We start from the raw sequence: 17,302 nt of genomic DNA on the forward strand, positions 1-17,302 counted from the left end.
GACATAATGTGTTTATTCGCCGAATATTCGACGAACGCAAACGTGTCGTGCTCTCACGTGACGAATTTTATTTATATAAGCGTTACCACGTACGATTGCGAGAAAGATGCGTTATTTGTTTTGACTTAACAAACATTTACCGAACACATACGTTACGTGAATCGTTCAATGGATACAAAATGGATACATCAGCCAATGGTCAGGTTGATCAACAATGTCAATTGAATTCTTTTGCTAAATTGCATTTATTATTAATTATTTATATAACAAGCTTCAATTATCGAGAACTGTTGATGCGCGATTCTTGCGGTGAAATAAAATATCTTGTATAAACGAGAGATATATTTGCACTAGTTTATTACTCGACAAATAAGTATATGTAACATGTTTTGCTATCTTTATAAAAGAGCGTCGTATATATATAAATAGCTTATATCGTAAACTCCTTTCTTCGCGGAAACGTTCTTCCTGGAGATTCGATGGCGCTCAACCAGATGCTGATCCGATCTTCGAGACCGGTTTATTTGCTGTCTATAAAATCGATCGTATAAGAAGATACGGTAAAATAAATTTTCTTCCGGATTATTTATCGTAATATCTACGGTTTGTGATTTCGTGCCGAGAGAAGATCGCAGTCATAATCCCCACGGGTGGAATTTTATAGTCGCGTACACTTACAGGTTCCTCCATAATCGCACGTAGTAGGTAATTCAGAGAATCGCATATGTAGTTCGTTGAGTTGTAAATCAACGATCTAAGGAAGGCGATGCAATTTGTAGCTCGTTTTGTCGTAGACGCGGCCAGATTTCCCGCGAAATATGAGCGATAGGACGCTAGGGCTTTACCCCAATTACCCAAGTTTCCGTATAAAATTCCAAAGGAAAATATGTTTTTGCGCTGGATAGCAAGTGGTTATACGGAGGAATATAATATTTACCTGTGGATGTGTTTACAACTTCGTGTTAACCCACGCGAAAAATCTCGTTATCTTTGCACGTACCGGATTATTCTCTCTCAGAGCATGTACAACGAATTTCGCAACTATCGTTAAAAACATATTTTTCGTTTAAATATATATAAGGAAAATTGTTATTACCGTGCTTTCTGTATCGAGGGCAAAGGGGGGTCTATGTAGGAATTACTAAAACTTGACAACTTCTTTCACAGCTCACAATCACATTTCGCACGTACATTTCGTTAACTTTATCGCCGCGCCATCCAATTAGCAATTCTGCAACGTCCCGTGACACTGTACATTGACATCGCAATATCGGTCTATTTGCAGCGTGATAATTCGGCATCGGGGACAAATAAAATTACGCGTTTTGCAATTTCATTTACGCGAGCGCGCCACGCTTTTTAGCCGCCTGCACAATAATCTGGCCGTGACGTGTAGCTCAACGCGCGCTGACCGCTATCGTGAATTCTTTCTCTGTACCGTCGGCACACACACACACACACAATGGCTCCTGGTATATTGTATACGGTAAAAGCGAAATATGGCGTACCGTATAACGGCCGCGCGTATATTGACCGGCTTAATAACGTCGCCGGTTGGGTCCAGCAGTTACCCTGGCTACCTCGGGTGGCGGAATCCCCGAGCTTAGGATGGAGTCCTGATAGCCGATGGTTATAATCGTAAACTCGGTATGTAACGCACGGCCGAAGAAACGACGATCTTAGGGGACCAATTTCTTCGCTAAAGTCCAGGGAATATCGCGGCAGCCGTTCTAAGCAAACGTTTCTTTCTTCCCTCTGTCAGTCGAATAAGCGGGCGACATCCTGGACGCACATGAAAGACACGCACGGTTACTTATCGTAACGCGCGGCTTGAATATTCACAAATATGCTTTTATACCAGAATCGGATTTTAAATCGGGGCACGGATTTTGCAGGGCGCATACATTTTTCACATTCCACGGAAAAATACGCTCCCGAAGGCCAGACCTCTAAAGCGATTATGCACGTGGAACGTTTTTGCCATGGTATATCGTGTGTCGTAAATGGCGCTACTTTAAGATTACACTTCATGTATATATTGTGCGCTTTATTGTTATTATAATCGAAGAGCAGTACGCGCGCGCGTCAAATCTTGGAGCACGGAAGCGTTTTACATTTTTCGAGATTTTTCTTTGCTCAAAGAGTAATATATCGAAATAATATATCTCTCGAATATTTTCTTCTGTATGTTGGCATAGCGTACCAACTTTTATCGCAAGATAAATGAGCGAGTCTGGTAATACCGAAATAAAGCCATCGCGCGATATATCGAAACTGCGATGTCACAGTATATTTACATCCTCGGAGTATCTTTTACGTCGCGTGTCACGCGGAAACCGAGATGGCGAAAATGCAAGTATATAGGACGCTCCGCCTTAAGCTCAGTCAACACGGTCGCCCGATATTGAAAAATGCTGGTATGATTTATTGCGGTGCTCCATCGTTTATCCTGTCCCCGCTATAGTTACGTTCTTTAGGTGTGAGGCACAATGGTGTCCCTAGAGATTTTGTTCTCACCGGACTAATCACGACCCTGAACTTTCTAAAGCTCGCTCTGTATAAGTATCTAGAAAAAAATATTATTATCATGATATATCGCTCTAATGCAACGTACTGTGAATTGTGTGAAGTACGATACTTGTGAAAATGTGTGTATAAGAAGATAGATACACCGGATAAAGGTAATATTGATTGGCCTAATAGGATTTTCCTGTTAATTATACTGTTTTATTTTTATTGAAACCGTACCTATATCGATTAGATACATTTTGAACATATGTAATAATAACTTTTTAATTTAATCATCTTTTATATCGTTCCCCCTTATGCCAATATACCATGAATGTGCGCGATTCGATCAATTTGAGAAATTTACAATATTTCAGATAATTCTTCTAGGTATCAACATTTTTTAAATTTTCTTGCAGATATCTGTTTTTACTTCAGAGTTTAACTATAAAATAATTTTTTATTGCCCCCTCCTCCTCTTTAGTCGTCATAAAAGCACATTTATAGTTGTGGTATAAGCACATTCATGGTTTTAGCATAAAAGAGACGATATATTATTATCATGCAATATTTATAACTTTTATAGCGTTTCAGATTTCATTTCTTTAAACTGTAAAAGCACATACACTCGCGTAAAATAGCAAAGCTAATCTAAATCTGTCTTTTGCTTCCTCATAGAGGAAGCTTTGTTTTCGTGGCTTCCTCAACAAAACAAAACAAAGCTTCCTCTATGAGGAAGCAATGTGCAAGTTTCTACTTGCACACTTTTTTACAGTTTACATTAAGATGTAAATCGTATTTGCACTGTACATATTGCGAAAGTTAAGATTAAAATTTCTTTGATTTCTCTTCAAGGACTGCTCACAAGCACAAATAGCGTCGTTCATGCACGGAGACAATGAGCATGTTTAATCTATTTGTATTCCATTCCACGTATTTCCCGTCTACCGTATTTAGACTTCAAAATACCGAATGTGTACCTAAATCCTACCTGTGAAACGAGCATACGCTTGGTATATCGATTCGTGGATTGCCTCGGTAACGACGCCCATCAGACACGAAAAATCTTTTTTTGAATTTTTTCTTTCATCCTAGATACGCACATATCCCAAAATAAAATACAAAATCTAGCTGCCTATTGATAGGAAAAACTGGATTCACGAACAGCACGCACAACCGTTAAGTAAATTCAACTTGAAATTCAAACTTTTATGCAACGTAGTCGGGGACGACCAGGTGAAATGTTTTTTTTATTAAATTTAAAATTCCATAAAATACATTTAGTACGCGCCATGTAAATGACGCGATGCTATTGATGTATAGAATTTCAACTCACTATTATTGTTTAAATTATAGTATGATTAAATTGGAAAATTATTTTTAGTATTTGTTAACTCTCTTAATTTTATTATCAACGAACAGTTCAGATTTTTATCATCATTTTCGCTGTATTAATTTTAAAAAAATGTAAAAGTAATAGCTCATGTCATCTTCATTTTTTTCCATACGTTTACCTCACGTTGGAGAACTTCGTTAGAATTATTAATTGGCACATATGACCTCCGTTGTATGCATTCGCTGCTTGTTGTAAACACAATTGCCGTCCCAAACGAGAGAGGAAAGAGGAAATGCTTTTTCGTAGACCGGAAGCGACCGCAATTACGTGAACGTAATTATACATCCCGGCAAGACTATGCCCATTTTCGTTGGCCATGTTCCTTCGAAGCTAGCCGCCACGACGAGCGCACGCGTATACACGTTATTAAAGAGGATTTACTACTTTACCGTCTGAAAGAGGATTTGATGGTCGCTTGTGACGGAGAACCGGCCGGCATCATTCGACTACGTAATCACGAGCATTTCACTGCTCGTATTTATCGCGCTTCCTGACAACGCAAAGCCCCGTCGACGTTTGATGCGAGTTGTTATCCCAATTAAAGCGTCGGTAAGCATACGCTTCGCATAAACGGCCCTTCTAAACACTTTGTTTCGTCTTCATGCTTGTTATTTCGGTTATCTATCTTTGCGCGTAATGATGTCAAGAGGGTATCTTAAGAGACGTTAATGATCATCGACATAGGTATATTATGTCTCCGACAATTTTATACTGTATCTTCTTATAAATCTTGAACTGATTTTTATAATTCAAAGTGACGAAGTAAAACTTATAATTTATTAATATACACGAGGTTATTTTAATGTATATTATAGTCATATTTTAACGTTCTTATATATTTATCACGTGAATAAATTAAAACATATGACATAATTTAACAGAAGTTACCTGATCGATCGCTAACATTATATACATTCTAACTTGTTTCGCCTGAAATAAAATCGTAAATATTTTACTTACATTTATTTTTGCAGAGTCCCAGCGGAAATTTGAGAAGTTAGAAACAAATTTAAAAGACTATTACAAAGAGAAACAAGAAAGGACGAAACTTTTAGACCTAACAAGAATATCAACTCAAGTAAAATCAAATGAACAAAATGACTATAGTGACGAATTTATTATATATTGAAAAAAGAAATTTATTTTCAGCAAAACTTTGTGCAATTTCAGCTTAAAACGTATTAATGTAACGTAGAGTAAGTAGAGTTTCGTTTACGATGGACATGCGGCGTAACATGGAAGTTACTCGATGTAAGAAGGTGACTTTCGAAAAGAGCTCTCTGATCGCGCAAGAATTGTGGCTTGTGCGTCCTGCTTTTGAAAAGTGGCCGCGCGCATCGGGAATACTCGAGGGCTCGTGGGAAAAGAATACAAGCCCATCCGGCTGAACTAGGCGAAGCAGAAAAAAAGAGTCCGCTCTGCGACCCTCCCGTCACTCTCCCCCGACCTTGTGTAAGCTCCCGCATTGTTTCGCGAAAACAAAAGACAGGTAGCTTATGCCTCGCATTCAAAAGCGCACAAAGTTCAGTCTCAAGTGCTCCTCGTGCTCTGTTCCCTCAACCATCGCCCGCGCACATCTTCCTCTTTCCTCTTACCTTACGTATATCTCGTGTGCTCTTCTTTCCCCTCTCCGCTCTTTCTCGTCCGCTATCTCTCCGCCATCTTTCTTTCGAACAGAGACAACTCTTCTCCCTCTCTTGTTCTCTTCTCTTCTTCACGCTATTCTTGGGTTTTTTCCGTATCTATACTTCTTTTTTCATACCCTTGTATATTCCGTACTTTAACTCGCTCTAACTCTGGACTTCATCTTTCTCGCCTTCAAATTCCTCTCATTCCACTCGTTCGTATAATTCTGTACCGTCTTCCCTTTGCTCCTGTGTTCGTGCTCGCCCGTCCCGGCGAAGTCTCGATGAAGTTTCGCGTCGCCATGTCGAAGTCTTTTTCAGAATGTCGTCCGGAGAAACACCGCAAGTTTTTTTACCCACCCTAATAAATACATACAGTTTCGTGTACTGCGATATTTCCCATGGTGTGCAATACATCGGTGCAGCACATTAAAACATGTGCTAACATCAATCTATTTTCTCAAAAGCATTTTTATTGCCTGGTTAATTCTTTCTTCTTATAATTCTGTTTTTTAATCAGGGATGCAAGAAGAAATAATTGACGAAGTTTTATAAATTATTTTATAAATTAACATAATATTTAATATACGTATAGTGTTTTCTAACTGAATGTTAATCTGTTAAAGTTAAATTTAAATTTTGAGACTTTATTTTCTGAATCATGACGGTAGAGTCAAGAAGATGCATGTAGGTAATGTGAAATCGCATTGCTTGAGTCGCCGTTGTCTGCCTTTCTACAGCTTATTTAGCCAGATCTCATTACTATTCATTACTTTTAACGTCTAATGGATCACGCTACGTCGTCTACTTATGCTAAGTCGGACAGAGAAAGATCGTCAGTCCGTTGGAAAAATTCCTGATTAAATCTGAAGCGCAGTTGACGAATTTAATAACGTTTTTCACATTATCATTAAGTGACGACGCGATGATAGCATCAGAGAAATGCTGCACTTATTTTAAATTGAAAAGCATTACTAATTTGATAATGTAATCTTGATGAAGCAACAGCGAAATGTCGAATCTCGTACGTCAAATTGAGAAATTATCGAAATTGCTGCTGCATAAAGTGAAAAGTAAAACTACTCGATAAATCTTTCGTGCACACCGCCGCTCGAGTTGAAACATCCAAGCTTTATTGATATACATACAATGGAGAAATTAATAAAACCTTTTGTTATTTTAAATACGATAAAGTAATAAATGCTCGATAAATCTTCTTTGCACTACCACAACTCAAACACATTTAAATGCTCTCGGCTGTTATTACTTATATGTATCTCCGTTCACGGAATTACACCGTGCAAACGATACGAATTTCCATTCGTTGATTTCGATTCGCCGTAGGATAAATAGGAGCCGTTATTTACACGCTTGTCGTGTGAAAAACGTGATACTTGAAAAATTGGGTAGCCCAGCCGGGCGCGGGCGATAATTCACACGCGGGGAATTTAATTTCCACATAACTGGTGAACGCTTATCCATCCATTTCACCGGTTTTTTCCGAGTTTACTCCGCGCCTCTCTCCCCGAAGCGCGCTGTCGCTCACCAGCGAGATATTAAAAGAGCGTTCGTCAATCGCAATACGCATCGTAAAACAATTCTGGCCCCGCGTAAGCGAAACATCGTTACATTATCGCGCCTCAATTGCTGTCTCGTTATTCGTCGCGATAATTGTACCTATTCGCGAGCCGGTGTGGCCGCTTAATTAACGTCATTCGCGGCAAATCATCGTTCGCGTGTCACGCGATATACTTATACTGCCGTTGACATGTCGAAGGAGAACGAGAGTAAAAGAGATAGGATTATCGCGACATTTGTTACAAGGATGCAATTTGTATTTCGCATGCATGTATATAGTTGCGGATTGCGGAATGAATACTCGTGGCTGAACGCTTGCGTTGTCTTCTCGTATTAGTTTCATGCCTGACGACCGTAACTAAAAGATCAACCTTCCTTCGTAAACTATGGAAACTATTTAACAATAACCTCTATAAATAAGGATTGCATTACATGCTTATACTACGAGGTTTCCACTTTAATCAGCTTTGTAACTTTTATCTCAATCGTTATTTCAAGCACAATATCAATTAATAGCGAGAAATCTATTAGTAAAGGTCTTTTATTTTACTCCATTATTTTAGTTCTAGTAAAGAAATATTTAAATCTTGTACTAGTTTAACATTTACTGATATGTCAAACGCAACAAATATGTTAACAAGATAAAATTTATTGCAACTATAGGCAAAGAAGACATATACCTATGCATACTTTTATTTTTAAGGATAATGAGAAAATATAATACGAGTATAGTCTTACAATATATAAATTAAACGCAAGGCGAAGTTTTTAAATTGCGATGATTTTGTTTCATTGTTGATACATTTTACTTTGCATTTATTTCCACACCGTTGTAATCTCACAGCCAAGTGAAAGCATTCAGCTTTATTAGCTTTGACTCTTCTACTTTCCAGCATAAGGGTTGATAGCTTATCCGTAGGATTATCCGATGTATAAAAGCCAGTTGTACGTGCCGCAGAGACGATGATGGCACAACCGCATAACGAAAGGACCGAATAATACGCCCGCGCGCACATTGTTGCGGTTATCCGACGGCACGATTGCTTTGCAATCCATGCGCCACGGCATTAATGAACGTTCACTTATGTCGATAAGAAAGTGAAGCGATATTAATTATTAAATAATAGCAGATATACTTGCGAGACAATAGACAACCAAAATAATATCCAGCAATTGAAGCGGTAGTTTATTTTTATATCGTTTAAAATAGACGATATTTTCTCGAGAATTTTTTCAATTTTTTACGTATTAGACTCTCCTCTACTTATTTACTTTTAATGAAAAAATATATTGTTAGAGTTGATTAAGAGAAAATAACAAAGAACTTAAGCAATTGATGTATATGCGTGTAATATAATTTTTATTTAAATTAAGATCACATTACATGCTTATAACATAATTCAGTAATCTTATCTATGTATTAATCTTTAGAGAAATGATTTTAAGAGCAAATTTTGATAAAATAGGATAACAAGTGATTATTTCTTCTCTAAAAAAAAATAAAAAGGAAGTTTCGAGGAATACGTACGCTCAAAATATTTATAGACGTATTGTGCGATGAGAGAATATACAACGGCAAGACAATATTGTAATTGTATACGTGACAAAGCGATAAAATTCGTCATACAAATGCGGTATATTTGAATTCATCAAATTTACAAGTGAAACGAACATTGTCCAGTTTTATAGTGAATTCTTTTCCTTCTTTTTCCGTTTACATTGACAAGCGAAATAATTGTGCCAGCGGACAACGGCGACATGTCTTAATCACCAAGTTTCTACGTCGATTGTGGTAACGGGGAAAAAATCTCGCGCTCGTGGGACGACGAGACAATTTACCTCAATTGGTGATTTTTCTCGAGCGGAGTACAGGTCGAAGAAAATTCATTAGCATGTATTACCAATTCAATGGCCAAAGGTTTTCATTCGCATACATTACGTTACGTTTAGTTCATTAAAATGTTGTATGCACATTGTCGAAAACATTACTGTTCTACCAGACAATGAATTTGTCACGTAAGAAAATACATTATATAGGACACTCATCGATTTGTGATGTATACATTTACACACTCGAGCAAACTACCGCGTCGTTGAAACTTGAACGCAAGTCACCACTAAAGTCTTTGTTTAAAATTTCCGTTCGAAGATAAATATACTTTTCTTCCATAAGTAGAAAACGTTGTCGAAAAGTACTTTCTAAAGTGCGTATATATTCCGCGCGAATTCTCGTTCTTCACTTAGGATTGTTTAAGTATTAGTCAACAAGCCAACTTTTCTCGTCATAAACATTTATATCTATTTTTAAATAATTTATCTATTTTAAATACGGTATTACTGGATATTATATTCGAACTAATGTGTAAAAATGTTAAAAGTCGTCAGACCCAAGCTATTGCAAAAATTCTGAGCTAAAAGCTTGCATAATGTGCAAAGCGGGAGCCAGCTTATTCGAAGAGGGAAAGTAATACGGGTCTTAAAATAACGGCTTTGATATTCTAAATTTACCCGGAAGAACCGTTATCGTCAGTCACAATTTCAAAAATTGTCTAATTTATTGGTTTGCGACGGTGGTAAATCACTTCCACTTAGTCTGACCAGAACAGCCCGTATCTACTGTGTGTTTTATATGCCTCATTCATCCTCCAACGCAATCGCGTGGGCGAATGAAAAACACAGACACGTATACACCGCGTCTTCTACAGACGGGTCTTTTTCGTACGCCGTATGCTTCAAGAACGTCGCATTTTTCTTCGCTATCTTATTCGTCGCACCTTTGGACCGAAGAAGAGAAGAACTGAGAAAATATCAAGTGCGTTGTCACGTCTACATATTTTATACGTCGCGGAATGTATCGGATTACAACTGAAGCAAATATAGTTCTTCAAAGATTCCTATATTAGCTTGATATTTCGCATTTAATATTGAATGAAATGAAAGGAGGAAGAAAACGAAATACCCCAACGATTATGTTTCAAATTTTAAAAATATAGTTAATTTTATTATTTAGCTTATTAAAATAAATTATTTTATTGGAATTATTTTTCCAAAATTATTAAAATTATTTTTTATACTGAACTATGAACAAATTTGCAATTTACAGACATATAATATAATGCATTATTTCTCAAACATTTTCCGTTGACAAAAAAAAAGATTTTATCGCTAATTTAAAAAAGTCAACTTAATCAAGCTGACGCTCTGATGAGCTTATTGTTCCAATCAATTCCTCATTAGTTGTCAGACAAATACTCGTTGTTATCTCGAGACCGGAATCTCGCGACGCGTCCTAATTTCTAGCCATCCATCCAGAAGTTCAATCGTATTGCAATCGCGCAAGCCGAATAATGAAAAATCGAAACACCTGAGCGACGTCGCGTGACGGGAATACGACGCGGAACACATCGCTCCGAAAATCACCCGTCGCCGCGGACGACCGAAACGTAAAGGATGGGGCCAGGTCGAGAGAGCGGCCTGTGGATGGCCTCGAAGAATACACCGTCTGTCGGATACTCGACGGTCACCTCATAGCCAGGATGGAGCCGAGAGAGCTGGTGAATAGTAATCTGCGCGGAGCGCGCTGCCTTATAAAGCAAAGACCCACCGCGTTGCGGGATGACGTGTGCCATTTCTATGCAAACTACATGTATGTATGCAGGTGGTGGCGCCAGGCTACACGTTTAAGGCGGCGGATAGGCAGACGTAATGCCCTGATGCAGGCTAGCATTTTGGTTGCTGTTATACATACAGCTCCTCCTTGCCGGTTCTGAAGTTCCGTCGCTTTACCTCTCTCACTTCCGTTCGCAACCCTTTCACGTCCTCGCTCTACCCGTCGCTTTCGTATACTCTCGATTGACGGGATTAACCCCTTCGCCTTATCTTTCTTCCTCCCGTTTCGTTCCCCAATTTGCTATTTTTACTTTCGTTGCACCTTCACGCTCAATCTTTCTCTTTCTCTCTTTCTTTCTTTCCCAGCTTTTTTTTTCTTTTTCTCGTTCAACCTTCTTTGCTTCGCTCGTCGTCTTCGTTGACATCGATGGAACGTAGCCGATCGAACGACATAAAACGGAAGTAAAAAAAAAGTGTTCTGTCATCAGATGCATGAAATCGTTTATTGATTTCCTAACGAGCAGGGATGAGGCTATCACGAAGCGGACTCCGATATTTTGAATTCCGACCCGCGCGGATGTAATCTTGATGATGAAAAAACCAAGCGCAGACTTTTCCGAGATTGAGCCAATATTTCTGTCTTTATTTCTCATTCTTTGGCCATTTTTTATTTTCGGAATATATAAGGCTTTTTTCCGAGCTTGAATATTGGTTAGGTTTTGGGCGATATTCTATGCTTCATTTTTGTTGGGGCGACATGGCCAAAATCGACCGAACACTAACAAGCCAAGTTTGGCTTTCGCGCCTAGAGAGAGAGAGAGAGAGAGAGAGAGAGAGAGAGAGAGAGAGGTGTGCGTGCACGGAGTCAGCAGGGCTAAATTACACGTTCGATAAAATAAGCGTGAGGACACACAAAGCGTGCCCGTGAAGCGCTCAGCCACACGCGCACGGATCCTTTGTCCGCAGCCGAGCGAACGTGTTTTTCAGGAATTCGCGCATTTGGGCGCTCCGATTCTGTCTGCGTATATGCATCCGCGCGCGCGGCCCACTTACCCCTTTTACCATAGCAGAACGTGCATCCCTTTGTTTTCTAGAGGCCTCTATTATGCTTTCAAACATGGATAACCGACTGACAAGTCAAATCGCGCGCAATATTATACAATGGGCACAAATAAAATAGGAATCTACTGCCGATCTTTCACTCTTTTTTTTGTAAATTTTTTATTATACCACTGCAAGTGTAGAGACATTTGTCTACTTGCTGTTCTAACTATATTATTAGTTATTCTAGTATTTCTGGTGTGGTTTTTAAGATTTTTAAAATATTCGAATTTGCCATATATAATTAATTAAATCTTATTTAATAATTTTATTATTTAATTCATTACATAATATACTAGAAACTAGAACAACGAAACAGAATGTTTGAAATAAATAAAATATCTCTTACAAGTGAACTACGTAAATATTCTCAGTTGAGTAACTAAATTGACCTATTTTGATTTAATTACTATACTGAAGTAAAATATCAAAATCTAAATCATTTTCTATTGCAAATATCGAAAAACACTTTTTTATGTGTATATAAGGATTCTGTTGTTTTTAGAAACGATTTTAGAGATTTGTTTTTAAAAAATGTCCATTACGCCACGGGAAACGGGATGCAGCATCCAACTAACCAGCGAACGGTAAACCGTGGTAAAACCGTTTCGTACGCTAGATTCGTGCTAGTTAATGGAAAGATTTCTATCCAGCGAGGATTGATAACGCGGCTGTGGAGCTAGTTTTCATCGTCTGAAATCTTTGAAGTGCTCAAACTAAAAGTGAATTCCCCAATGCTTAACACACATACACACACATACACTGATCTGTATTTCACAATTTACCTGATAATTTACCGCGGGGATTATTACATGATGGATGTAGAACACGGAGTTTGCAACAATCGCGCACTCTGCATTAGCGTAGCGTTGTAATTAATTATTTTCATTCATTATGCCGCACACAATGATGTTTGCTAGCATTAAATTAGACAACGGAACGTTGGCATCGGCGGAAACTCGCAGCAGCGAGTACCCGATGCTTCGATCTAAATAATTCGCTTCTGGTTTAAATAAAGTGTTGAAACTTCGTTATCGTGAAACAGGTGCAACATTCAATGCACGCGAAATTGAGTAACCGACACGATATGCAGAATAACGTGGAAGTCCGTAAATAAACACCGTATGTTGTTTAGAATGAGATTAGCGTCAGATTGCCGCGACTACGTGCGTGTGTGGGTGTGTATATATGTGTATGTTTGTGTTTACAAAGAAAATAACAGTTTCGGACTTTAATTTACTGACGACGTTGCCCATATATTTTTCTCGGAAATAAATTTTTCCCGCCTCTCATTAAATAACGCGTTTAACGAAGTTTCCGTTTAACTTCGCCTAACTTTATGTGTTCAGAGATTAAATTTTCCGTTTATTTGCCATTTCTTTTTACGAGCGGTTAAAGGACTTTTCGGAATTTGGCGTCCGTGGAAGCCCCCTCCCGTATTTCAGTTTCGCTTGGATACTTTGATGAATACGAGTAGCGGCCAAACATGCGCTCGCTACTTTCGGGCTTCCAGAACCCAGAACTCGATTTGCCGCCACACCTACATGCAAGATAGAATCGAGATGTGGAGGCGTTTAGAATGTCGAACTTTTCTACGGCCGGAATCGAATTCTCGGTGAAAGGGAGACCCACGCGTGAGGGTGGTATAATAACGTGGATACCTTCCTCGCGCGGATCACGTGAGCTGAACTTTCCTTCGTGCAACATACCTGTTTTCGTGAATTAATGTTATATTTGCCACAGTGCCACATCTTATTCCGCGCGCACTTCGTCGAATGCGCTTGATAAAGCAGCGATTTTACGTCGCATTGTTACTGTTTTACGATAATAGTTTTTCGGTTTTATATCAACAGCAACGAAAGAATGCGCGTAACACAAAATAAAAAAGGAGCAGAAATAAAAAAGATATTTCTTATATTTTTATTACATTTAGCAGTGACAGATAAAGACACTGCATATATACATAGTGTGATTAAAAAATCCAAAAACTATACTAATGTAATTAGAATTACAAAATCATATTGCATGGCAGTCATGCATGTTATTTGATCATTTGAATCGTGACCCTTATTATTCACATTTCTTAAAATGGTATATGTTTAAACACAATTACTATTTAAATTCCGTATAACACTTGCATATGAGAATATCTATCTCTCTCTCTCTCTCAATCATTGAATATATTAAATAACAAATAAATGTGACAGGATATTTGAATTAACAAACCTCGATATAAACTTATTCAAATTATTTAACTCGAATGATTATAACGTTTATAAAAGACATACGTTAAATATTATATTGAAATTTATAAGGTCTCTATGTTTTTAAATGTTATTATAGATATTAAATTTTTTATATATTAGCTGTACATAACACATATTAATAATTCAGGACAAATAATAAAAGGCTAATATCTGAGATGATCGGTGAAACTGTTTGGGAAAGGTCTAAGAGACACATGTTAACTTTTACTAAACATAAATATTGATATATTGTTTGAATCTTGCTAGTATAGTTAAGTCAGTTAGCTTTGTTTTTAATTACTCGATTCTCTCTCTCTCTCTCTCTCTCTCTATATATATATATATATATATATATATATATATATAAGTAATCAAACATTTAGATTAAGTACATGTTTTGTACACTTTGTATGTATGTACATACGTTTGTATTCACATTATCAAACTAAAAAGTATAGCTTAGCTGTGGAGCTGTGGAGCTGTGCTTATTATAAGATTTAAATAAAGAGATCCGTATTTTGAAGTTTGATGCTTTTTATAGGTTTTTCTGTCAATAGATAAATCTATTATTTTTTAGCGTTATACGTTTTTAGAAGTCTGAATAATTACTCATTTTACACAGTAATTATTTGATTTCTTAATTTTAGGACTTGTCAAAGATCTAATTTCTAATTTAAGAGCACTTGTCGAAAATGTCGATAGATGAATCACTCGGTCAATTTGACCCATAAAACTTTCAAATTTTTTCTATTTAAGGAAACAAATCCGATTTTTTTAGTTCTATAAAGTGAATATAGGATTTAATCAAATTTGAATCAAAATTAAATATGTACGATATACGAATGATATGTGAGATGTGTGAGATAAAAATAATGGTAAAGTAGAATATAATATGCATTATTTGAATATGTATGTCTTTTAAAAGATGATGTAATATTTATATATCTCGTGATTTTTCTTCTTTTCTTTTAAAATAATGAAAAAAAAATAGATACACATTTTATATTCGATAAAAAATATCTCCTTTCCAGTAGAAACTAAACTCGTAAATTGTCTTTTTTTTATATGTACGAGCGTAAAGCCATGAGTGTTGAAAGATAGGGTAACATGAATAAAGTTTTGCGAATGCGACGCGGACGGTCGCGTTTTCGGTGAGCGTATCGCGTATGCACCCCGCCACGCGCATCTTTTTTCCTTTTCTTCCTTTTTTTTATGCGAACGCGTTCGCACGGCGTAAAAGGCATGTACGTCCGTTACGTATCCATGGATTATTCAAATGAGGTCAGGACGAGAAGCAGGCATTCGAGCTTGCCACACCAGCGGCGCAGTCTCCTTGAATCGTAATCTGCTGTCGAGGGCAAACATTCTAAATCACCTGCGCTGCCCGGAAATAGGTCGTATCCGTGAAAATTTTAACAAAGCGCGCGCATACGCGAGGGGAAAAAAAATTCTTTCGCGTCTTTCGCTCTTTCGGCTGCGTCACAAATACCGGGAATTTCATTTGTCGAAAAGCAGTGTGGCGAAGCGTGCACTTAAATTATTCAAACGATGTGGAAGATCTCGCAGTCAAAATATTACCGTTACCGCGCTTTCGATATCGCGGATATATGCGCCATGTAACGCGATCAAGTAAATAAAACCACGCTATGCAGTTTTTTTTTTTCTAAAATAAAAAACATGCAAAGCAGTGACCCAGCGAGGATCAGAACTATAAATGTAAAAATCAAATTTTACGCTGTCGTTTCAGACCGCACATTAAATTACAAGTAATAGATATACAATGCCACGCATACTTGATAACAATATTTTTTCTATTTGCCGTAAACTTGTTGGGATATACGTATTATATTCGGCTTCGTACATGCTGTTCAAATAATGCCGCACGACGTCGTTATGGCGATGTGCAAAATGCTCCATAACTCGTACAGCGCATTTCCCCGGTGATTTACATCGAAAGAAATGAGCGAAGCGCGCGGGTGCACAGGTCGTCTTCCTAAAAAATTTAATAACAAGGTAATTTTCAGAAAGGGCCGGAGCGCGGAAAGTAGTTTCTAATTCACGAGAGTCGGGGTAAAACAAGCGGAATTCAGGCTCAGTTCCGCGTTTGTTTTCTCCCGGCGTTTCCACCGCCTTTATAACTTCTATTTTTCTTTGCCTTGATAAAAAAGTTTGCTGCCGGCGATAGCCTTCGCCCGGTAATTGCGGCGTCGTTTGTCGAGTTGCTCCCCACTTCCCCCTTGCCCCTCGCCAAGACAATCGATTTAATTAAATTACCGTGATTATACCCGCTGGTCATCTTTCTTCCCTCAGATCGACGCGTGCCCTACAACATCCCGTCGGATTGGAAGGCCCTTTGGTTCAGCAATCTCGACGAGCTGCAGAGAGTGAACGAGGCGAACGACAACAACACCGTTTCTAACGTCACGGTGCAATTGGGCGGCACCGCCTTTCTGCACTGCAAAGTTCGCAATTTGGCAGAGAGAACCGTTTCCGATGCCGAGGTAAGAAAGCAAATATGTAACCCTTTGCATCGTAGCGAGAGAAACTCTTAAAAGAACCGACCGATTTTCGACGAATGGGCGAATCGAGTCGCAATCGGGACTTTCAAGTACGACGAGCCGATTTCTCTCGAATGATTATTATGCCTCTTTTGGCCTTTTATGTTGATTTTGCGGTTCTCTTCTCGAGGTTCTTATCGTGCTTTTGTGTACATTTCATAAAGAAAGGTATGACAGAAAATTTATGTTTGCACATGGAGCTATCGTAATTATGTATCAGTTATGAGGTAAAATAACTTGATGATACATTTACGTATTCTGAGAACCAATAAAATTTATTTGAATTAATTGCTCATCGATGCGGATGTTTAATTATATATTTTTAATTATATAATTAACTCATATCGATTATATTAAGAGATATACGTTTTCTCCTTTATTTTCCTCCTGAAGCAAGATATCTAAACATACCAAGTATGTTGTCATGTATATTGTTTCTTGATGTATCGGAAAAGTAACGGTAGAGCATTTAGAAAATTCGGCAGAAGTGTCAAGTTATAATAATCACACAAAAAGTTTTCTCCTAGTTTTTATCAAGAACACCTCTCTCTCTCTCTCTCTCTCTCTCTCTCTCTCTCCTGGCAAATTTCAGTAAATTACTTGCAGCAGTACAGTAACGTAACATATTTCAATGGTTTTTTTTTAGATTCAGGGTATGCTTTTATTTCATGACGCTTTATC

At 37.8% G+C, this 17,302-nt stretch overlaps 1 protein-coding gene across 6 annotated transcripts in view; it reads left to right on the plus strand.

Moving 5' to 3' along the window:
• The window catches only part of Dpr12 (defective proboscis extension response 12), a 252,612-nt gene that overhangs the window by 139,166 nt on the left and 96,144 nt on the right, over positions 1-17,302 (plus strand). For all 6 annotated transcript variants that reach the window (XM_077401490.1, XM_077401483.1, XM_077401477.1 and 3 more), the window contains one exon: positions 16,374-16,564. In XM_077401490.1, the coding sequence (XP_077257616.1) occupies positions 16,374-16,564 (191 nt within the window). The remainder of the gene's footprint in view (positions 1-16,373; positions 16,565-17,302) is intronic.

This window comes from Temnothorax americanus, unplaced genomic scaffold (assembly GCF_048541705.1).
Source record: "Temnothorax americanus isolate GAGA-0224 unplaced genomic scaffold, ASM4854170v1 Scaffold1, whole genome shotgun sequence".
NCBI lineage: Eukaryota > Metazoa > Arthropoda > Insecta > Hymenoptera > Formicidae > Temnothorax > Temnothorax americanus.